Genomic DNA, 23,175 nt, shown 5'->3' with positions numbered 1-23,175 from the left:
CAATTGGGCCTCTTTCTAATATTTTCAAATGGCTGAAATCCCCAAAGGGCCCATGAGCATGAGGGATAGGAAGGCTTTGAGGGCCATGATACAGAGGCCATGATTATATTGTATTACCGCCTAGCCTGATCCATTTGCCCCGCTGCACTCCAAAATAGAGTACGCGGCATCACCTCCATGTTAACACACACACACACAGACATAAGCAGTAAGCAGCAGTGATTGATGAGCGGCGGGACTAGCTAGCCTAGCGTTTCTACAGCCCATCTCCATCCACGTCCTCTACACTTTTCATAGACACTTTTAAAAATACCTTGGCCCTGATCCTGGTAAATACATTCCACATAACTTAAACATTGTGCTAAAAGCATTTCTCTTTCTCTCTCTTTCTCTTAAACACACACATACACTCACACACACTTGCCAAGCTGAGCTCTTTTCCCCAGAGAGTGCCAAGGGTGTACAGTTGTATGTGTGTGTAGAGTAGGCCTACATATGTGTGTTTCGCAAGTGTACAGCTCTTGGCATCTTTTTTATTCATTAAATTTAATTTGATATGACTTTATATTCAATTGAAGTTGGGAAGGGGTTTTGGGCTTGGCTCTGGATCACCACACCAACCAAAGCCTGCTTTTATTCCTCCGCTAGGGAGTCCAAACCGGACAGGCCGTAAATTTGAAATAATGAACCACCCGGGCAAACGTGGTGAATCGAGTATGGAGGGAAGGGCACCAAGGAGAGGAACACAGCTGAAGCTGATGGAGAGAGAGGACTGGAGGGATAGAGAGAGAGGGATGAAGGACGTGTCAGGGTGTTGTGCGGGGATGTTGGGGAGGAGATAGATGGGGGAGATACTCAGAACTGCATGGGCGTTATAGGGGAGGGTTATGTTATGTCACAGGGGGGTTAGTGTTATTTAGCAGGAAAAAGCCTTCGTCTTCAGGGGAATTTTAATTTCTGAGATGTGAGGTCCTGAGCTGGGGGAAGTTTTAAGATGTAAAGCTGTAGGGATTATGTCTGTAAGAGGGGAGGACAGGAGGGGAGAGACAGGGAGCGAGGATGAGGCCACATGGGTTGCCCTCGGAGATGACCCCGGTCAGCGGGGCTCTCAGCCGGTCAACACGGGGCTTTGGACAGGGGGAAGTTGTCTTCTTACTTACAGTACACGCCATGGGAAGATGATGTGGAGATTAGAACAGCAGGATCACTGGGCAGCAGCAGCAGAGCTAGGCAGGCCAGAGCATCTAGAGCCACTGCCTTTCGGAGCCACATATTGAATATACTGTAGTAGAACACATAGGGAATATACTGTAGTAGAACACATAGGGAATATACTGTAGTAGAGCACACAGGGAATATACTGTAGTAGAACACATAGGGAATATACTGTAGTAGAACACATAGGGAATATACTGTAGTAGAACACATATGGAATATACTGTAGTAGAACACATAGGGAATATACTGTAGTAGAGCACATAGGGAATATACTGTAGTAGAACTATTTGTTGATGACACTACTGGACTGATTAAGACTATGAACCATATTGTCTATCAGACTACGTTCAGGCCCATTGAAGTGAGCAGTTTGTACAGTATTAGTGTGATTCAGTGATTCACTGCAAGTGCTATACACTATGCAGGTATCACATTACATACAACGCACAGCCTAGTTTTCTCACTTTTTGGAGCGCTTGGGCTGTGTTTTTGTTCTGGTTCTCTATCAAGATTTCGCTCTCCTTATCTTCCCTCCCTCAAGCCCAAGCGCTTTTGTAGCTCTACAGCTGCAAAAGAGAACGAGAGCAAGGGAGGGAAAGGGGTAGTTAGAGAGGCAGAGAGAAAGGGAAAAGGGAGGGAGCAGGAATTGAATCATGAAATGAGGACCACATTTCCATACCGACTTGAAATGTGGGCTTTTCTTTTTTTATAGTAGTGGTGCGCTCTCTCTCTTTCTCTTTCTCTCTCTCTTTCTCTCTCTCTTTCTCTCTCATTCTCTCTCTCTCTCGCTCTCATTCTCTCTCTCTTTCGCTCTCTCTTTCTCTCTCTCTCTCATTGTCTCTCTCTCTCTCTCTCTCTCTCTCTCTCTCTCTCTCTCTCTCTCATTCTCTCTCTCATTCTCTCTCGCTCTCTGTCTCTCTGTCTCTCTCTCTCTCATTCTCTCTCATTCATTCTCTCTCTCTCTCTCTCTCTCTCATTCTCTCTCTCTCTCGCTCTCTTTCTCTCTCTCTTTCTCTTTCTCTCTCTCTTTCTCTCTCTCTCATTATCTCTCTCTCTCTCTCTCTCTCTCTCTCTCTCTCATTCTCATTCTCTCTCTCATTCTCTCTGTCTCTCTGTCTCTCTGTCTCTCTCTCTCTCATTCTCTCTCTCTCTCTCTCTCATTCTCTCTCTCTGTCTCTCTCTCTCTCATTCATTCTCTCTCTCTCTCTCTCTCATTCTCTCTCTCTCTGTCTCTCTCTTTCTCTCTGTCATATTGAAGCGCTCTATGCAGCTGTTAGTCAGTCGTTTTCTGTTTGTTTGTCTCTTACTCCCTTCCCTCTGGCTCTCCCTCTCTCTGCCATTAGCTCATGTAAACTGCCATTAGCTCATGCTTTTTTCCAGAGTGGAGTGCCTCTGCTTTTCATTAAAGTAAAAAAAAGCAGTTCCCCTTTCACCATGCAGAGCGGACGCCATTTTACCTTGCCTCCTTCTCTCCCCCTCGTCTGAGAGCCACGGTGTCCTGAGCCGTTTGTTTTGTCCACGCGGCCCTGAGCAAACTTTCCCCCGCCAGTGTTTGTTGAGCTTTCCGACATGAGCATCTTGAATTGATAGGGCTCCCTCTGTGTTGTGGCTATTACGACACACACTCTCTCTCTCCTCGTATGATAACATAGCTGACCGCACGGAGGCCCAGACCCCATTCAGCTCCCACCAGGCGCTGCAGCGTCCGCCACATGTGTTTACTGTGTGCATTCCTCAGCATGAGAGAACGCTGCGCAGAAACGGCCCACAGAAACACCAGGCAGGCACCCTCTAGCTGGGCTCTCTACAGGGAAGGTCCCTGAGTGGTGAAAAATATGACAAGCCATGCAGCTCTGACTGAGGAGGCTCTCTGTGTGATCCCAATGTAACAGAGTGGCAGGTGAACTCTTTATGACCCTCTAGGTCCCCTTTACTTCTCCTAACAATCCCTCACTAGTGAAATACAAAAGACATGATTTTGCCGACTATTGTGTGGAAAGCTTTCCTTTGCTGTGCCCTGTTATGCAGTGTAGTGTCGTCCTGTGCAGACTAGTGCTGTGCCTCAGCTCCACTGACAGTAGACAGTGTGGACACTCTGACAGCCAAGATTGAGACCAAACACGGGCTCATGGGAAGGCAAGTTGAGCCCTCGGTTGACTGAAGGCAGGGCTGGCTGTCACATGTTAATCTGAGGCCTCAAAACAAACAAACACACACACACTATGGGTCCCTGGTGATTGTGCACAGTGTAGACCTGGCACAGGTTGTGTGTAGCGCTCCATTGCACTTGCTCCTGACCTGAATACACAGACGGCTCCAGGAATCCCCCACAGGGGCCACCAGGCTCATCCGGGGCCACAGGAAGTATAGCAAGAGACCAGGCAGAATGGAGTTATTTTATCTCCTCTGGATTCTCTTGGTTCCTTTAGCTGACTCTCCCTTCCTTTCTCTCTCTTATTGTCATCTACCGTCATTTTGTCTGCTCCCTCCCGCTTTCCCTCTCTTTCTCTTTCCTTCCTTCCCTCCTGCTTTCTCAACCTTCCCCCATCTCTCTCTCTCTCTCTCCTCACATAAAGCTGTTTTTCATAAACCCCTGGCTGCAGCAGAGATCCCAGAGGCGTGGTGTGAAACACTAGACTTTTCTGAGCTGTTGCCAGACAGATGCTGGCTCCTCAGGTCCTCACTAGCAGATCCTTCATGCTTCTCCAGTTGACATTTAGGGCTAGCCTAGCCTAGCCTTGCCTAGCCTAGCCTAGCCTTGCTCTGCCCTGCCCAGCCCTGCCCCGCCCTGCCCTGCCCTGCCCTGCCCAGCCCTGCCCTGCCCCGCCCTGCCCTGCCCTGCCCCGCCCTGCCCCGCCCTGCCCTGCCCTCCCCTCCCCTGCCCTGCCCTGCCCTGCCCCGCCCTGCCCTGCCCTCTCACTGGTACAGTACTATTTCTCCCTCCTACAAAGGAAAACTATGGTATCCCTATTTTGTTGTACGAGAGAGGCTCTCCAATCTTTCGTTTACAGCTTTTATTCCCTTCTCTTTCTCTTTGTCTCCATCTCCCTCTTTCTCTCTACATGTGACACATGGTAGAACATGTCTGATGAAGTGCTTCAAGAGATGGTGATGATTGATAATGATAATGTTATACGTATTATAGTGTTAGTGGATTGTCATTGATAATCTCTTATTATTGAGGTGATTTTCTGAGACCGATGGAAGCAGGAAGGTATTACAGACTTATCTTGGTTAATAAGTTAATAGATGGATTGATAGATGGAATAAATCTCCAATTATCGGCTTTACAATGAGAGAAGCTGAGTGCTTCCATAAGCTGAATGATATGAACTAAGCCTTGCAGCAGTACTTCATGAGGTCCCATCACTTACTCATTCAGCTATGCATACAGTATACCCACACACAGGCTCCACTCAGTCACCATTGTTGTTATGTCAGCAACATAGCTTATCGAAATCCAACTCAACTTTGGGCCTGTGCTCTCTGGCTGAAACCTGGAACTTGACTGTAACCCCTGTCCCAGCACCATTGGCCCTGATCCTGGGCAACAGCTTCATGTGAGGGCAGTAGGCCTGGGCACCTGTCTGTGTGTGCAGCACTAGGCTAGGTGTCCTGGCTGTCCCACATAGCATTTAACCCTGAAGGAAGTCCAGACAGATTGTTTATTCACCTTATCTGCTGTGCATGAGATAAAGCCAACATTAACACAGATAGCAGGAGCGTGCGCAACACACACCCTCCCGCTGACTCTGAGCCAATGACCTTGAGGTCGGGTCAGTTAAGGACAGGCAGACAAATGACGGTTGGGCCCATGACTCGCAGACAGCTGGTGGTCAGAGGTTGATTCTCTATCGGTGCCCCCATTTGTCTGATTGTTGTTTCTCATGGGCTCATCTGTTTCTCGGTTGGCACTCAATTTTTTCACAGGAAGATTGATTTCGCTCCCTCCTTCGTGTTTGCTGGGGAAAGCCCTTCATGACAGGGACTTGAGTTCCCTGGATCGGCCTTTGTGTGTGTGTGTGTGTGTGTGTGTGTGTGTGTGTGTGTGTGTGTGTGTGTGTGTGTGTGTGTGTGTGTGTGTGTGTGTGTGTGTGTGTGTGTGTGTGTGTGTGTGTGTGTGAGATAAGGGCTGTCACTGGCCTCTCTCCTACAATGAGCTGGCATCGACTTAGGGAAGCTGCACCAAGCTCCCTAATTCAACACACTCATACAAATTGACATAAACCCACACAGTCATACACTGAGCAGGGCAAGAGAGAGGAGAGGAGACACACACATTCACACAAACACACTTTGGTACTCAATATGTAGATATGCGTACACATACATACAGACGCCTTTGGCATCATCTAGACAGGATGTGGATTTTTACATGTCCATTCATCGCTCTCTAATTCATTAGTCAGAAAGAGCATTTATGCAGCGCACACATTATTTTTACAGGCATTTATGTGTTTGTGTGGAGTTTTACTGCCCTCGTTAAACACGTCCTCCAAGCCCAGATAGATTTGGGAGCATTTATTTGCATAGTGCACAAACCCGAAATAAATCGTTAAATATTTTTGGCCTGGTGTCTCACTGGATTAAACTAAGGCCCACTGGTGTAAATAGTGTGATATAACAGGCTCTTAGAACGTGAATAGAGGGTTATAATCTCATGTTATAACATGGCGTGGTAGACAACCTGGCAGATGACTGCTGTTATGGTATTGTGGTCTCTCTGGCAGAGCTGCACCAAGGAGCCCAACACCTCACCACATACTGTCCCTCTGGCAGAGCTGCACTGTGAGGCCCACGTTGTGTTATACAAACATTTTCACAAAGGCAAATAGACGTATGCCCCTGCTGGAAGAGAATGGAATATTCCATTCCAGTACTTTCCTCATGCTTGTTGTTGTTCCTACTGGTAAGACTTTGCCCTGTGCCCGAGGGTAGACTGGCATAAGATGGCGCTGGAACTGCTGGCCAAAAGTTCACAAGTTCACACTCTATATGCTCTCTGTGTGATACCCCCCTGCCAATCCACACACACACACACAGCCTGAGTGGCAGGTCAGTCTCTGTTCTCTCCTTAATTGATAGGCCCAGATCAGAGCACACCACTTCATGCATGTGGCCCCAGACACAGGGTCAGAGTTGGCAGACTGTGACCCTAACACCGGGACTGGCCCTGTCTCCTGGTTGCTGCGTGTGTGTGTTTTCCTCCTCTCCTCTACCCTGCAGAGAGAGTTTTGATCATGGCTGTACTCTCTCTTCCTCTCCTCCTCTCTTCTCTCCTCCCCTCTCTGCTCCCCTCCCCCCACTCTCTGCCAACAAGTCTCTCTTTCTTTCTCATTCCTTTTATTCTCTCTGCTCTCCTCTTTCTTGGCAAGGCCTGGTGTTCCCACAGCTCTCGCGACCCCCCTAGCCCCCTTCTCCTATCTCTCTCTCTCTCTCTCTCTCTCTCTCTCTCTCTCTCTCTCTCTCACTCACTCACTCACTCTCTCTATCTCTCTCCTCTCTCTGTCTCACTCTCTCCCTGGCAGAGAGGGACATCACATGACCCTCACTCCCACTAGCAGACCCACACACAGGCTGTGCCCACACACACCACTTCCCTGTAAATCACACTTTCTCATGTCTGTCATATAGGCCTGCTGTTTCCCTTCTCAATACGGTCCACAGGGTCACACACTCATACAGTATGTCCATGTAGATTCTGTACACTGTCTATAGGTCTGTGTGTGTCCCCTCCCCCTATCGCTCCTGTTTCACAGAATGCAGTCACATATTTACCTCTCTTAGCAGATTTCTTTAGCATGTGTTCTGTGCCCACTGCCCACTGCCAGTAAGTGACATCTGGTGGCCAAACAGTCATTACACTTGTTAAAGTATATTTTTAGTAGCCTTTTTTGATTTATTTTAATTTTATTTTACCTTTATTTAAACAGGTAGGCTAGTTGAGAACAAGTTCTCATTTGCAATTGCGACCTGGCCAAGATAAAGCAAGCAGTTTGACACATACAACAACACAGAGTTACACATGGAATAAACAAACATACAATCAATAATACAGTAGAAAAAGTATATATACAGTATGTGCAAATGAGTTAGGATAAGGGAGGTAAGGCAATAAATAGGCAATGGTTGCGAAGTAATTACAATATAGCAATTAAACACTGAAATGGTAGATGTGCAGAAGATTAATGTGCAAGTAGAGATACTGGGGTGCAAAGGAGCAAGATAAATAAATAAATACAGTATGGGGATGAGGTAGTTGGATGGGCTATTTACAGATGGGCTATGTACAGGTGCAGTGATCTGTGAGCTGCTCTGACAGCTGGTGCTTAAAGCTAGTGAGGGAGATATGAGTCTTCAGCTTCAGTGACTTGCAGTTAGTTCCAGTCACTGGCAGCAGAAAACTGGAAGGAAAGGCAGCCAAAGGAAAAATTGGCTTTGGTGGTGAACAGTGAGATATACCTGCTGTAGTGCATGCTACGGGTGGGTGCTGCTATGGTGACCAGTGAGCTGAGAAAAGGCGGGGCTTTACCTAGCAGAGACTTGTAGATGACCTGGAGCCAGTAGGTTTGGCGACGAGTATGAAGCGAGGGCCAGCCAACGAGAGCGTACAGGTCGCAATGGTGGGTAGTATATGGGGCTTTGGTGACAAAATGGATGGCACTGTGATAGACTGCATCCAATTTGTTGAGTAGAGTGTTGGAGGCTATTTTGTAAATGACATCGCCGAAGTCGAGGATCGGTAGGATGGTCAGTTTTATGAGGGTATGTTTGGATTGGAGATGCTTAATGTGAGTCTGGAAGGAGAGTTTACAGTCTAACCAGACACCTAGGTATTTGTAGTTGTCCACATATTCTAAGTCAGAACCGTCCAGAGTAGTGATGCTGGACAGGCGGGCAGGTGTGGGCAGCGATCGGTTGAAGAGCATGCATTTAGTTTTACTTGCATTTAAGAGCAGTTGGAGGCAACGGAAGGAGAGTTGTATGGCATTGAAGCTCGTCAGAAGGTTAGTAAACACAGTGTCTAAAGAAGGGCCAGAGGTATACAGAATGGTGTCGTCTGCATAGAGGTGGATCAGAGAATCCCCATCAGCAAGAGCAACATCTTTGATGTATACAGAGAAGAGAGTCGGCCCGAGAATTTAACCCTGTGGCATCCCCATAGAGACTGCCAGAGGTTCGGACAACCGGCCCTCCGATTTCACACACTGAACTCTATCAGAGTAGTAGTTGGTGAACCAGGCGAGGCAATCATTTGAGAAACCAAGGCTGTTGAGTCTGCCGATAAGAATGTGGTGATTGACAGTCGAAAGCCTTGGCCAGGTCGATGAATACGGCTGCACAGTAATGTCTCTTATCGGTGGCGGTTATGATATCGTTTAGGACGTTGAGCGTGGCTGAGGTGCACCCATGACCAGCTCTGAAACCAGATTGCATAGCGGAGACGGTACGGTGGGATTTGAAATGGTCAGTAATCTGTTTGTTGACTTGGCTTTCAAAGACCTTAGAAAGGCAGGGTAGGATAGATATAGGTCTGTAGCAGTTTGGGTCTAGAGTGTCTCCCCCTTCGAAGAGGGGGATGACCGCGGCAGCTTTTCAATCTTTGGGAATCTCAGACGATACGAAAGAGAGGTAGCCTTATAGTAACAGTATGTGAAATTTCAAAAGGAAACACATGGGATCTCAGAAAGTCAGGGTCATTTGAATCAGCACAGAGGGCTATTTATCTGTCATATCAAATTAAAACCAATACATCAATCAATCAAGTTAAATGGCCTATGCTGCTCTGTGAATTACTGTCACACTGTGTGTCTGGCTCTTTACACCCTGGTTGATCAGCAGAGGGACAGATAAAAGATGAAAGCATCAGAGAGAGAATAGGGAGAGGGGTATACATGGGCAGGACGCCAGCCCCTTTCCTCTACCCTCACCACCCCCCTCTGCACTCTCCCATGGTTGAGTCCCCTTAGGCCCCACTCACCCCCTCTCGCCCCATGGCTCCCCCTGCTCTGTGTGGTGTTGGCACGGTGTGGGTGCAGGCGGCACACAGACGGGCACGCAGATGGGCACCGGGCTACACAGGGCAGCCTCCCCACACCTGCTCCTCATTGGCACAGAGCTGGGGCCGCCATGCAGAGCACACACACAGAGACACACACACAGACGCACGCAAACTCACATGTACTCACTGCTACACTCACTCACGCACACTCACACAATTTACATGCTTATCTCGTACTATACACACATGCTCTGGAGGAAGTATGATGCCTGTTTTATACACATTAAGATACAATCTCATAGAAATATTCATGTACAGTAGATATATTTATATTCTTACCAAAATGGATACATTGTACACCCTCGCAATTAATCACACGGCAACATACTGATCTAATACTGAAGTCCAGTAATATATTGGAATCTGTCTACACTGGCTAATGTCTCCTCTGAACCTGGTGCCCTCTTTGCCCCAAGGAGCTTAAACTCAAAGGATCCACCACGGGTGTCCAATGACAATGCCTGCCGAAATATGGGGTGAGAAAGGGGGGGGATGTGGGGGGATGGTCAGATGATGATGTATGGTTAGGAAGATAGGAAATGAATAAATAAGTGGGGATTTTTTAAATGTTTAAATAATGTCCAATAAAAGAACTGAGTGAACATCTGTGTGGGATAGCCTGGGGGATTAGGAGGGGTTGGAACATTTTAAGGGCATTAAGGTATGTTTAGCAACATACCGATAAAACTCTTAAGAGAAACCCAATTGGAGAGGCTCTGGGGGCTCTTTATCCAGGGGTGGGTGTGGAGGACTGGGGGATGGGGAGGTTGCGGGGGCTTTCCCATTCTGCTGTGCGGGGAGGGGAGACTGTGTACACACACGCGTAGCCTATGTACTACGTTCATGCACTTGAAACCACATGTGCACGCCCACTATCATGATTTGAAAAGTACTGCTTCTGGATATCAACATTTTTGGGATATCGACACGATATACAAGCTTGCATGTATACATATTTGGTCAAATACCTTTACTCCACATATATCTTTTACGCTAAAAAAACATATAGATCATATACTGTAAACCTACGTGCTGCTCAAACACATAATCCTGCTACTGGTATGTGTTTACATGGCGATTAAGGAAGTGTGCTCACACCAGGCTAGCAAAGATGTTTAGGTCTCTGGGAGCCATAGCCTAACCTTACGACCCAGACTCCCACTGTGGTATTGACCTATTCTAGCTGTATTTGATGTTCAGATGTAGGGAGTGTGTGTGTGGTGTGTGTACACGTTTTACTATACTTTTTTGTACCAGAAGTCCTCACAAGAATAATAAACCAACAAAAAAAATCGAATTTAGGCTTAGTGGTTAGGTTTAGGGTTAGAATTAGATTTTGGGTTATTGTTAGGTTTATGGTTAGGTTTAGGGTTAGAATTAGATTTTGGGTTATTGTTAGGTTTATGGTTAGGTTTAGGGTTAGAATTAGATTTTGGGTTATTGTTAGGTTTATGGTTAGGTTTAGGGTTAGAATTAGATTTTGGGTTATTGTTAGGTTTATGGTTAGGTTTAGGGTTAGAATTAGATTTTGGGTTATTGTTAGGTTTATGGTTAGGTTTAGGGTTAGAATTAGATTTTGGGTTATTGTTAGGTTTATGGTTAGGTTTAGGGTTAGAATTAGATTTCGGGTTATTGTTAGGTTTATGGTTAGGTTTAGGGTTAGAATTAGATTTTGGGTTATTGTTAGGTTTATGGTTAGGTTTAGGGTTAGAATTAGATTTTGGGTTATTGTTAGGTTTATGGTTAGGTTTAGGGTTAGAATTAGATTTTGGGTTATTGTTAGGTTTATGGTTAGGTTTAGGGTTAGAATTAGATTTCGGGTTATTGTTAGGTTTATGGTTAGGTTTAGGGTTAGAATTAGATTTCGGGTTATTGTTAGGTTTATGGTTAGGTTTAGGGTTAGAATTAGATTTTGGGTTATTGTTAGGTTTATGGTTAGGTTTAGGGTTAGAATTAGATTTCGGGTTATTGTTAGGTTTATGGTTAGGTTTAGGGTTAGAATTAGATTTTGGGTTATTGTTAGGTTTATGGTTAGGTTTAGGGTTAGAATTAGATTTTGGGTTATTGTTAGGTTTATGGTTAGGTTTAGGGTTAGAATTAGATTTCGGGTTATTGTTAGGTTTATGGTTAGGTTTAGGGTTAGAATTAGATTTCGGGTTATTGTTAGGTTTATGGTTAGGTTTAGGGTTAGAATTAGATTTTGGGTTATTGTTAGGTTTATGGTTAGGTTTAGGGTTAGAATTAGATTTCGGGTTATTGTTAGGTTTATGGTTAGGTTTAGGGTTAGAATTAGATTTTGGGTTATTGTTAGGTTTATGGTTAGGGTTAGGGTTAGGGGTTAGGGAAAATAGGATTTTGAATGGGAATCAATTGATGGTCCCCAGAAAGTCCTTACAATTATAGTTAGACATACAGTAGCTCTCTGTGTGTGTGTGTGTGTGTGTGTGTGTGTGTGTGTGTGTGTGTGTGTGTGTGTGTGTGTGTGTGTTCGTCAGTATGTGTATGCATGCGTGTGTGTGAGGGATTCCAGCCAGGCAGCTCCTCTCGTGTCAGGCCTGAGATATATGGGTCCACCACAGCTGGGTTCCCACATGCGGCCGTAGCCACGCCGGCCCAAACAGTTTACCGTCAATGACAGGGTTAGGGCCAAAACCCTGTGTGATGGTGCTGAGAGAGAGAGAGAGGTTTGTCTAAAGGCCTCTCGCAGGCGTAGGAAGAGGTCCCTATCATTTCACTGTGAATGGAATCATGGCGCTCTATCCTTAAATGACACAACACCCGGGGTGGGAGAGTCTGACTGCAGGCATGGCCCTCGGCCACTGGGAGAACACACACGAGCTGGCCTCAGATGAGGAGTTGTTGAAAGAGAGAGAGAGAGTGCTGTTTGCCAGCATACTGATTGTTTAGATTCAGACGTACCATCCTGATTTACTCATGGTCGTCTGTTCTGTAGCCTGCAGCTTTGTTGCTCACTGTTGCACTCTATTACAGAGAGCATTATGAGCCTTAATTGTAACACTTACTTGTAGTTAGCATGTTAGCTTTCACAACAGCATATGACAGTAGCACGTTACTGTTGATATTTATACTTTGCATGCCTCCTTTGTGCAGTGCCATGTCACACCAACCATTCATCAGCCATTCCCAGCCATCACTACACACACACACACACACACACACACACACACACACACACACACACACACACACACACACACACACACACACACACACACACACACACACACACACACACACACACACACACACACACACAAACAATGACAGTGAGCCACATCTGGCCAGCTGTTGTGTGTGTGTGTATGTGTACCTACTTCCTGTCCTCCATCTGTTCATTTTTTCAGTTGAACCGGCCCACTGTGTGGCAGACAGAAGTCGAGGGCAGCCGGGTCAACCTGAGTCTAATCCAGGACTGTACTCCCAGAGAAGGAGAACGAGAGAGGTAGAGAGATGGGCAGGGAGAGGGAGAGATGGGGAGGGAGAGAGGGAGAGAGATGGGCAGGGAGAGATGGGGGGGAGAGAGAAGATATATCTGAGTCAGAGACAGTAACAGCAGTCAGAAACAAAGCAGAGAGAAGAGAAAATAAATAAATACAGAGAAAAAGAGATGGAATACAGGACTGTTATTGTACTTTAGAAGGAGAGAGAGAAAGGGAGAGAGGTGAAGAGAGACAGAAGAGAAGAGATGGAGCTGAGCCCTGGCTCAGAGCACAGTAGCCTGCTGAGAGGCCATCCACACTCCTGTCGTCAAGTTTGACTGTGGAACCATTGGCTTTATCTCTGTCATTTGACTCAATGTTGATCTTTCACTGTGCCATGTAAAATCCCCTTCCAGTTGATGCACATTACATTAAATCATGCTGTTTGCTCATGTGTGCCTGTAATGCATAAACTAATGCTCTAAGCCGGGTGGTAAATAGGTAAAAAGTGCCTATTTGTATGTACGAGCGCATTCATTTATGAATATGCGCATGGCAAATGAGTCTATTAGACCTGGCACAGTGAGAGTGTGTTTATCATATATTGTTGCGTGTCTTTATGATGCATCCAAATCACAAGTGTGTTTGATTAGTAATGTAGGCCCATAGAAATCAGAATGAATAGAAGGGCCTTGGAACCCTCTAACCCTGGCAATGTGACTGATAAACTCATGGGTACGCTCGCAATGGCTGCCTGGTATTGTGATGCAATCATTTCCATGGTAATGTAGAATGGTCTTTTAAATGATGTTAACTGATGTGGCTCATGCAATGTAATGTATTTTTTTGTAATGTCAGTTGAGCTGATTCAACAAATCACAGCACAGATTGATGGGCACACTTCTTGCTTTTATTTCCTGCTTTGCTCCTATGGGTACACTCGCAATGGAGACGTCCTTTCTATTCATTCGACTTCTGTGTGTAGGCCTGCGTTCAGTAATAGTAATTTCCTCAGTCTATGGGGTATAGTGTTTTAAATGTATTCAAGTGTTGTAGCCAGAATGTCAGTACACTGAGTGTATAAAACTATAGGAACACCTTCCTAATATTGAGTTGCACCCACTTTTGCTCTCAGAACAGCCTCAATTTGTCAGGGTATGCACTCTACAAGGTGGCGAAAGATGTGCAAAGGGATGCTGGCCCATGTTGACTCCAATGCTTCCCACAGTTGTGTCAAGTTGGCTGGATGTCCTTTGGGTGGTGGACCCTTCTTGATACACACGGGAAACTGTTGAGTGTGAAAAACCCATCAGCGTTGCAGTTCTTGACACAATCAAACCAGGGTGCCTGGCACCTACTACCATACCCCGTTCAAAGGCACTTAAAACGTTTGTCTTGTCCATTCACCCTCTGAATGGCATTCACACAATCCATGTCTCAAGGCTTAAAAATCCTTCTTTAGCCTGTCTCCTCCCCTTCATCTACACTGATTGAAGTGGGTTTAACAAGTGGCATCGATAAGGGATCATAGCTTTCACCTGGATTCACCTTGTCAGTCTATGCCATCCTAATGTTTTGTACACTTAGTGTATATGTACTGTATGATGTGGAGACTTAGTGACAAATGTATGTAGTGTGTATGAATGTGATGGGAGTGAGTCTGTTAATGTGTATGGACTGTATGTCTGTTTAATAGAGTGTGTGTGATGCATTATCTCTCCAGGATGTGTACAGGGGCCCTTGGGGCGACTGTGTGCTGTAGATAAGGGTGAGCAGTGTATGGCTGCTGTGTGTGTAACCCTGGGAATGGTGGCGTGGTGGCAGTGGTTCTCCTCCCAGCCTGTTGGCTTGTAGAGCAGCAGCACTAATAATGGACAGCCTCTCCATTGTCAGAGCATCTCCTCTCTGTTTGATGAGCTCTCCCCTGTTCATCCCTTCATCATCCTTCCTTTGTTCGCCTCCAACACACTCAGATCCAGCACCAGGAAACTAGCACTGCTAATGTGCCATGCAGTAGGGTTGGAGGTTCATATACTGTAGGCTACAGTAGACAGCAGCTATTAGAATTTAACGGATGCTGTTAACACTCCACCAGACCACCAGGGGGCCTCCGTTAGATTAGACTGGTGATCTAACAGTGGTCTGATTTAAGGACAGTTTTTCCTGACATGACAAGGAAAAACTCTTAACTATAGACCATAACAAGGACCCAGGGTTTTCCCTGGCCAGGTGAGTAGTCAGGAAACCCCCTGGCCCCAGTCTGATTGGGTGTATGGTCCCCGGGGGGCCCGCAGGTGTCGAGCTGCATTGATCACAGCTGGTATGTCTGGGGAGAATGAATGAGGCAGAACTGGGCTGTCAGGTTCTATCAGAGTCAGTGTGACTGCTGTAACAGCTCACCCTCTCACTAACCACCTGAATGGAGGGGTATCCCTACTGTTGTTATGATGACCCAGACTCTTTAAAAAAAAAAAATTTTTTTTTTTAACTGTGTCAAAAAAATTCGATAATATATAGGTTCAAGTTCAATTGCATATTAAGATGTTTTTACATAGTGGGAGTATGCCCAAATTAGGTTGTATTATTTTCAAAATGAAGGGCCTCAACAGACTTAGATGGTCCCCTGATACACCATCCGACAGTTGAAATGTTGGCTTGCACTCGAGTTCACCTTATTTACCTCTCACAGGAATGTAACAATGGTCTCTGTCTGGATGTGTTCCTTATGTTTCCTCCTATTTTCCGTGATGATTTGTCAGCGCGGCTCTGCTGCAGTCGTCCAGTCTAGCTTTTCATTTAGCAGCTTGCAGAGGTCCAGCAGCACGGCAGACAATGACTGGAGACAAACGGTGGTTTTGGTGGTTTTATTTTCACTCCATCTGCAGTGTATATCCCCTGTAGATCTTTTATCTTCCATACCACTGGGTCTGTGTGAGAGTGTGTGTGCTAGCGAGTGTGGGTGCACCATCAACTAGCAGGAATGTATTGGTACCGCCAAAGCTAAGATGGCTGCCAAATGCTAAAATGGGTGCCAGGATTCCACAGAGCGACAGCGTGAGTGAGGGAGAAGCAGAGAGAGTAGAGAGAAAGAGTGAGAGACTGAGACTCCATTCAGAGAGAGGGAAAAAGAGACTCCTTTTAGACCAGTGATATGTGATATGGCGATTCTGTCCTTTTGTTTTGGTTTTCTCGTCTTTGGCGGTGGGGTGAATGATGCGGCAGGACTAGCCTCCCCAAGACGAGGATGCTGAGGGGCTTAGATGGAGCGGAGGGAGGGAGGAGCCTAGTAGTAGGGGTAATGGGGATACTTTGGCTCCACTGCCTTAAACCCTACAGTGCTGTGGGGGTAATTGGCTTGAATGGTATATATGATCCAACCATAAAGCTCTTCAAGGTTGCATTACGCAGCAGAGAAAGAATGGCACCAAGCGGGGCCAAACCAAACTAGCACAGGCCTCTCTGTGCACAGTCGTTAAGGTAAAGAGCTGAGTGAGACGCAGTCCCAATGACGCCTCGCGGACCCGGGCTTCACATTTACACTCCTCAGCTTACACTAGTCATCAGTGTGGAGGGAGAGAGAGGCTGCAAGCTGGGGTTACATGGGAACTTCACCTGCCACACTGTGCCAACAGCCTGCAGTCAAACAGGACTCCCTGTGTGTGTGTGTGTGTGTGTGTGTGTGTGTGTGTGTGTGTGTGTGTGTGTGCGTGCGTGCGTGCGTGTGTGTGTGTTCACTGTGGCTCCCTGGGATTGAGAGAGAGGGATGCTGAAGAAGAGAGTGGGGAGAGTAAGGGAGAGAGAGAAAAAAGAGAAAAGGAAGGAGTGCCAGAGATACAATGGGGCAAGAAATGTCACAAACACACAGTTGTTTCATCTCTCAAACTGGAACACCAAACCATGCCTCTTTGATACTTGATGCTCTCTGGAGAGAGTATTAGTAGTGATTCCTCTACTGTGAATGGCTCTGGAAAGTAAAGTCTTTGGTGTTTGATTTGCCATTTCATGACTCTAATGTTAAACCTTTAATCTAAGACCCAATTCTGCCTCTGGAAAGAAGGGGTTTTAAAATACCTTCCAAAGTGTTCCTATGCTGTCCTCCGCCCACTGCCCCCTCACCTTGGGTACCGTCCAGGCATCTGTCTCCTGCCTAACCTCCACCTCTCTCCACCATCTCTCTCTCTGTTTCTCTCTCTCTCTCTCTGTCTCTCTTCCACAGAATCCGGACAATCAGACAGCTCAAACCAGCAAGGAGACACAGACATCAAGCCACCGCCCAATGGTGAGTTCACAGTGTGAACATATACACTGTCATTTATACATGCAGATGCATGTTTAAACACTTTCACACACACCCACACACACACACACACACACACACCCACACACACACACAGGCCAGTATAGAGTGTTATTGTGTGTCCCAGTGGAGTTGGGCTTGGGTATATTATAGTAAGGCAAGCTGATGTTGCTGGGCCTGGCTGTGAGTGTGGCACCCCACTCATAAATCACCCTGACGTTATTGGAAGATGGGAACCACATGGCCGTGCTGCCGACTGGAGCTCTGACCTCATACAGCGGTTAACCCAGGCTGAGGCAGGCTGAGGAGAGGGTGTGGAGTAGGAGCACCACTAACCATGGAGATCCTGGACATCCTACACTCTAAGAAAAAAGGTGCTATTTAGAAACTTAAATGGTTCTTCGGCTGTCCCCATAGCAGAACCCTTTGAAGAACATTTTTTGGTTGCAGGTACAACCCTTTTGGTACCAGGTAGAACCCTTTCTACAGAGGATTCTACTGTACATGGAACTCAAAAGGGTTCTAACTGGTACCAATACACAATATGGGTGTATACACATTCCTTTACACCCATCCAGGGACCTATAGACTGAGTGGACACTATAAACTCTACACTATACACTACAGCACTGTTTCTTAGTCATTCATGCTCCCGGGGAGCCAACGGGGGCACATTTTGACCTAGCACTACACACCTGATTCCACTAACTGAAGGTTTGATGATGAGTTGATTAGTGGAATCAGGTGTGTAGTGCTAGTTCCCCAGGAGCAGGAAACACTACACTATAGCCTTAGATAGAGAGGCTTGGTCACTATATCCACTGCCAGGGCCTGCATACACTAGAGCTCTTAGAAAACTTAAACACACAAATACAATCCAAAATCTATAGCAGTAATGACATCATACACGTTGCAACAAGTTCTGACATACTGGATGCCCACTGGACACCATGTAAACAGTGTGTGTGTGTGTGCTTGGTGTGTATACAGCTTACGCAGGGCACAATCTGTGGAGCACATTTAAGGCCTCCTGCTGGACAGTGTTTTGACATGCTTGACTTGAAGCAGTCATGACGTGAGTACCTGTCCATAGGGCTTCTGATAAGTGCGTGATACGTCCAACCAAAGCCATTTCCTATCGTATAGAAAACACATGCTAGTGCCTTATCTGTTTTTCTATGCCTGGCTTTTTCAGCTCCCTGTGTGTGTGTGTGTGTGTGTGTGTGTGTGTGTGTGTGTGTGTGTGTGTGTGTGTGTGTGTGTGTGTGTGTGTGTGTGTGTGTGTGTGTGTGTGTGTGTGTGTGTGTGTGTGTGTGTGTGTGTGTGTGTGTGTGTGTGTCCTAGCATCTTCTCATCATCTTCATTGCTCTCATCTCTGTTTTCCCAGGGCACTTGAGTTTCCAGGACTGCTTTGTGACTTCAGGGGTGTGGAACGTGGCTGAGCTGGTACGAGTGTCACAGAGTGAGTCACTGCCTCTCCTCTCTGTCACTGTCACTCTCACTACACACTCACCAGTACACACAAACCTCAAGGTTCTCACATGCATTTTCCTACTATACTCTCTGTTTGAAGAGTTGGTTAAGAGTCACATATATCTGTGTGTGTGCCTCAGCTCCAGTGGCCACAGCGTCCGGCCCCAACTTCTCCCTGGCCGACCTGGAGAGTCCCGGCTACTACAATATCAACCAGGTGGCCCTGGGACGCCGCTCCATCACCTCCACCCCCTCCACCAGGTACACACACACATTACCTGATTATTTTGTAGCCTACTAATACTAGCTTCTGTACGCTTCAGTCTATGCTGTGAATGCTTTCCTCACTCTGCTATGATTGCGTGATGGGACCTTTCTTCTCCTTCCTCTCTCTCCTCTGTGAAACTTTCTTCCTCTGGTGTTTTTTCCACCTATCCGTCAAACTGTCTGTCTGTGTTTTTTCTGTCTCTTTTTTCCCCCTTTGCTCACTCACTCTCTCTCCTTCTATCCCTCTCTCCTTCCATCGCTCCCTCTCCTTTTACCCCTCTCTCCCTCTCCTTTTACCTCTCTCTCCTTCTATTTCTCTCTCTCCTTCTCTCTGTCTCACTGTTTCTCTCTCTCTCCTTTTACCTCTCTCTCCTATTTCTCTCTCTCCTTCTATTTCCTCTCTCTCCTTCTCTCTGTCTCACTGTTTCTCTCTCTCTCCTTTTACCTCTCTCTCCTTCTATTTCTCTCTCTCCTTCTCTCTGTCTCACTGTTTCTCTCTCTCTCTCCTTTTACCTCTCTCTCCTTCTGTTTCTCTCTCTCCTTCTCTCTGTCTCACTGTTTCTCTCTCTCTCACGCTGCAGGACTGAAATGGAGCTTTATGCAAGTCTCCCTCGGAGGTAGTTATATTCACTCCACTATTTTCCCCCTGACACTACTTTAATATAGACACATTCAGCCAGACGGACAGCCAAAAACACATACAATTCTTTATTTGGATCCACTTATGAAACATTGTGCATTTAAGGACCTATGTTATTACAGGTCTCGTATGGACTTGAATCCAAGGAACACTCTCACTCACTGTACACACACTTACGCTCTACAATACTTTAGTCTAAGCCAGGGGTAGGCAACTCTGTTCCTGGAGTGCCACAGGTACTGCAGGATTGTGTTCCAACTAGGCACCAAACCTGACCAACTGAGCTAATTGATCAGTTCAGGGATTGCCTAAATTCAACACACCTGGTCTTCCAGGTGGGTTAAATGAAAAGCAGGACCCCGGTCTAGGTACACAGTCTAATCTGAGGGACTGGCCACGTGGCCACGTGGCCATGTTCAGACAAGGGATGGTGAATAAAGCCGCTACCTGCACTTAACCTGTCTCTCAGCAGACTGTACTTTGTCTCCCAAGTAAATAATATTCCTGCCTCCACACCCATTAAGTCCCTTTCTCTCTCCCTCTCTCCAGCTCCAACAAGCGCAAGTCCATTGACGACAGTGAGATGGAGAGCCCGGTGGACGATGTCTTCTACTCGGGCCGCTCCCCTGCGGCCGGCAGCAGCTCCCAGTCCAGTGGCTGGCCCAACGATGTGGACGCAGGTTAGATACCCCCATAACCCCCCCACCCCATCTAACACCCCCTGCTGTGTTTTATGGTAGTGTATCCCTCTACTGTCTGTCAGACCTGTTTTTCCTCCCTCTACCCTCACTCATCTCCTCTCCTTCCCTCCCCCTCCTCCTCTCCTTCCCTCCCCCTCCTCCTCTCCTTCCCTCCCCCTCCTCCTCTCCTTCCCTCCCCCTCCTCCTCTCCTTCCCTCCCCCTCCTCCTCTTCTTCCCTCCCCCTCCTCCTCTCCTTCCCTCCCCCTCCTCCTCTCCTTCCCTCCCCCTCCTCCTCTCCTTCCCTCCCCCTCCTCCTCTCCTTCCCTCCCCCTCCTCCTCTCCTTCCCTCCCCCTCCCCCTCCTATCCACCTGCTCTGTAGGCCTGTGTTTACACCTTTTCTAAATACTTTCAGTGTGCTCTGCAGTAGTGGTATATAGTGGTATACCAGTGTGTCTGGTGCTCGGCTCTGTGCTCTGTAAAAAAAAAGTATTAGATTCAGGCTCCTAGATTGTATTTTATTTTTGTTACCTTTTATTTAACCAGGCAAGTCAATTAAGAACAAATTGTTATTTACAATGATGGCCAACAAGAGGCAAAAGACCTCCAGTGGACGTCACGTTCTGTGGTTAGAGGTTCTTTGACTGGGTGATGTGTGTGTGATATGTGAGTCACAGAGCCTGCTGACAGACTTTACTTTTTTTTATTATTATTTTATTTGACCTTTATTTAACTAGGCAGGTCAGTTAAGAACAAATTGTTATTTACAATGATGGCCTACCCCGGCCAAACCCGGACGACGCTGGGCCAATTGTGTGCCGCCCTATGGGACTCCCAATCACTGCCGGTTGTGATACAGTCTAGACTTAAGCCTCTATGAAAAGCTTTGTATTAAAGATATAATGTGGATAACTTTCGGCATAATATTTTCCAAGAAAATATCTCTACAAAATCCTCCCCCTTTCTTGAAATCTCAAATCCTCTCAAAGTTGTGACTCTACACAGACTCCCATAGACTCTCTACCCTCTAAGCTGCACCCTCCAAACCTCCCTGTCTCCTTATGGTTTTACCCTCTGTTGTGTGTTCAGCATCACAGCACTGCATCAACAGGTGCCTGTATCCATCACCTCATATTCAACCTGAATAATGGTCCCTTTAGTATAGTTGATATCTTCAATCAATTATCAGTTCAATTCTATAATAGATCATGTTCATGAATTAATGTAAGGTATGCATCCCTTTCCATCCCCAGCCCTCACAGAAGCCTCCTATTCTATTGGTGGCCATTGGGAAAGGTGGAGGGAGAGCAGTGAATGTATTTGTAAAATGTGTCTGCCTTAATGTGGCCTCTATATGGGCGCAGTTCATTTACAAACACGTTATAACAACATAATATTCCTAATTGTGCCACTGTTCTTATTTCATTACATGTCGATCATTCTGTACTTAGCTCTCATGTCATCAACTGAGTGGATTGTGGTTAACGTTCCACCCTGCTAATTCCCCCTCCTCCGTTGTTAACTGTGCCCTTCTCTCCTGTTTGGACTTCCAGTGCAGCACCATTTGGCCAGTGTTCAAGAGAGGAAGATAAAGCATGAAAACGATGGCGTGCAGTTTCCTTACCATGGTTAGAAATCATTGCACTCATATATACGTATTGTAATCTATACTGTACATTTACTCTCAATTTGTACTGTATGCATCTCTCTCTCTCTGCTTGTCGATTTTTCCACACTTCCTAGCGAGTGTTCTCTCTGTCCCTCTCTCCGTCCCTTTCTCCGTCCCTCTCTCCGTCCCTCTCTCCGTCCCTCTCTCCGTCCCTCTCTCTGTCCCTCTCTCTGTCCCTCTCTCTGTCCCTCTCTCCGTCCATCTCTCCGTCCCTCTCTCTGTCCCTCTCTCTGTCCCTCTCTCTGTCCCTCTCTCTCTATCTCTCTGTCCCTCTCTCTCTATCTCTCTGTCCCTCTCTCTCTGTCCCTCTCTCTCTCTTTCTCTGTCCCTCTCTCTCTCTCTGTCCCTCTCTCTCTCTCTCTCTCTGTCCCTCTCTCTCTCTCTGTCCCTCTCTCTCTCTCTGTCCCTCTCTCTCTCTCTGTCCCTCTCTCTCTCTCTGTCCCTCTCTCTCTCGCTCTGTCCCTCTCTCTCGCTCTGTCCCTCTCTCTCGCTCTGTCCCTCTCTCCCGCTCTGTCCCTCTCGCTCGCTCTGTCCCTCTCTCTCGCTCTGTCCCTCTCTCCCGCTCTGTCCCTCTCTGTCCCTCTCTCTCTCGCTCTGTCCCTCTCTCTCGCTCTGTCCCTCTCTCTCGCTCTGTCCCTCTCTCTCGCTCTGTCCCTCTCTCTCGCTCTGTCCCTCTCTCTCTCGCTCTGTCCCTCTCTCTCTCGCTCTGTCCCTCTCTCTCGCTCTGTTCCTCTCTCTCTCGCTCTGTCCCTCTCTCTCTCGCTCTGTCCCTCTCTCTCTCGCTCTGTCCCTCTCTCTCTCGCTCTGTCCCTCTCTCTCTCGCTCTGTCCCTCTCTGTCCCGCTCTGTCCCGCTCTCTCTCTGTCCCTCTCTCTCGCTCTGTCCCTCTCTCTCGCTCTGTCCCTCTCTCGCTCTGTCCCTCTCTCTCTCTCGCTCTGTCCCTCTCTCGCTCTGTCCCTCTCTCGCTCTGTCCCGCTCTGTCCCTCTCTGTCCCTCTCTCTCTCTGTCCCTCTCTCCATTCCTTTCCTCTCTGCTGCTGTTGGGTTGTTCTTGTTTCTCTCCCAGATATCTGTTGTGGTTTGTGGAAGTACCAAAGCCTTTTGGTAACCCAGTAGCTTCACCAAGTCTATTACTACCTCTCAAACACTGTGTCCACTTGCTCAAGGTAGAGGGCTTGATTAGGGTTGAATCTTTTCTGATTCGGGCTGCCAAGAAACTGTAACCTATTGTTCATTGATTTAATTGATTTCAATGTATTTTTTGCACTCTTTTTGCATTCGCTCATTCAAAATTCTAATTTCAGTTAATTTACATTGCAGAAGAGTTTTGAATTGCAGTCATTTAGTAATTTAGTCAGCAACACATGCATCAGTGGTATAGCCCTGTGAGAGTGGGTAGAGATTCTAGAATGAGGCCCTGTCTCCTGTTGAG

General features: G+C 46.9%; 1 protein-coding gene across 16 annotated transcripts in view; it reads left to right on the top strand.

The window, feature by feature from the left end:
* The window catches only part of LOC139364866 (nuclear factor 1 X-type), a 153,579-nt gene that overhangs the window by 113,630 nt on the left and 16,774 nt on the right, over positions 1 to 23,175 (top strand). For 10 of the 16 annotated variants that reach the window (XM_071102042.1, XM_071102040.1, XM_071102029.1 and 7 more), the window contains 5 exons: positions 16,937 to 16,999; positions 18,405 to 18,479; positions 18,631 to 18,751; positions 19,947 to 20,077; positions 21,630 to 21,704. In XM_071102042.1, coding sequence (XP_070958143.1) covers positions 16,937 to 16,999; positions 18,405 to 18,479; positions 18,631 to 18,751; positions 19,947 to 20,077; positions 21,630 to 21,704 — 465 coding nt within the window. Of the gene's footprint in view, positions 1 to 16,936; positions 17,000 to 18,404; positions 18,480 to 18,630; positions 18,752 to 19,338; positions 19,375 to 19,946; positions 20,078 to 21,629; positions 21,705 to 23,175 lie in introns of all 16 variants that reach the window. The other 6 variants (XM_071102031.1, XM_071102037.1, XM_071102035.1 and 3 more) reach the window with 2 other exon arrangements.

Source organism: Oncorhynchus clarkii, chromosome 13 (assembly GCF_045791955.1).
Source record: "Oncorhynchus clarkii lewisi isolate Uvic-CL-2024 chromosome 13, UVic_Ocla_1.0, whole genome shotgun sequence".
NCBI lineage: Eukaryota > Metazoa > Chordata > Actinopteri > Salmoniformes > Salmonidae > Oncorhynchus > Oncorhynchus clarkii.
Note: the sequence above shows the minus strand (reverse complement) of the source record. Positions and strands in the feature narration are given on the sequence as shown.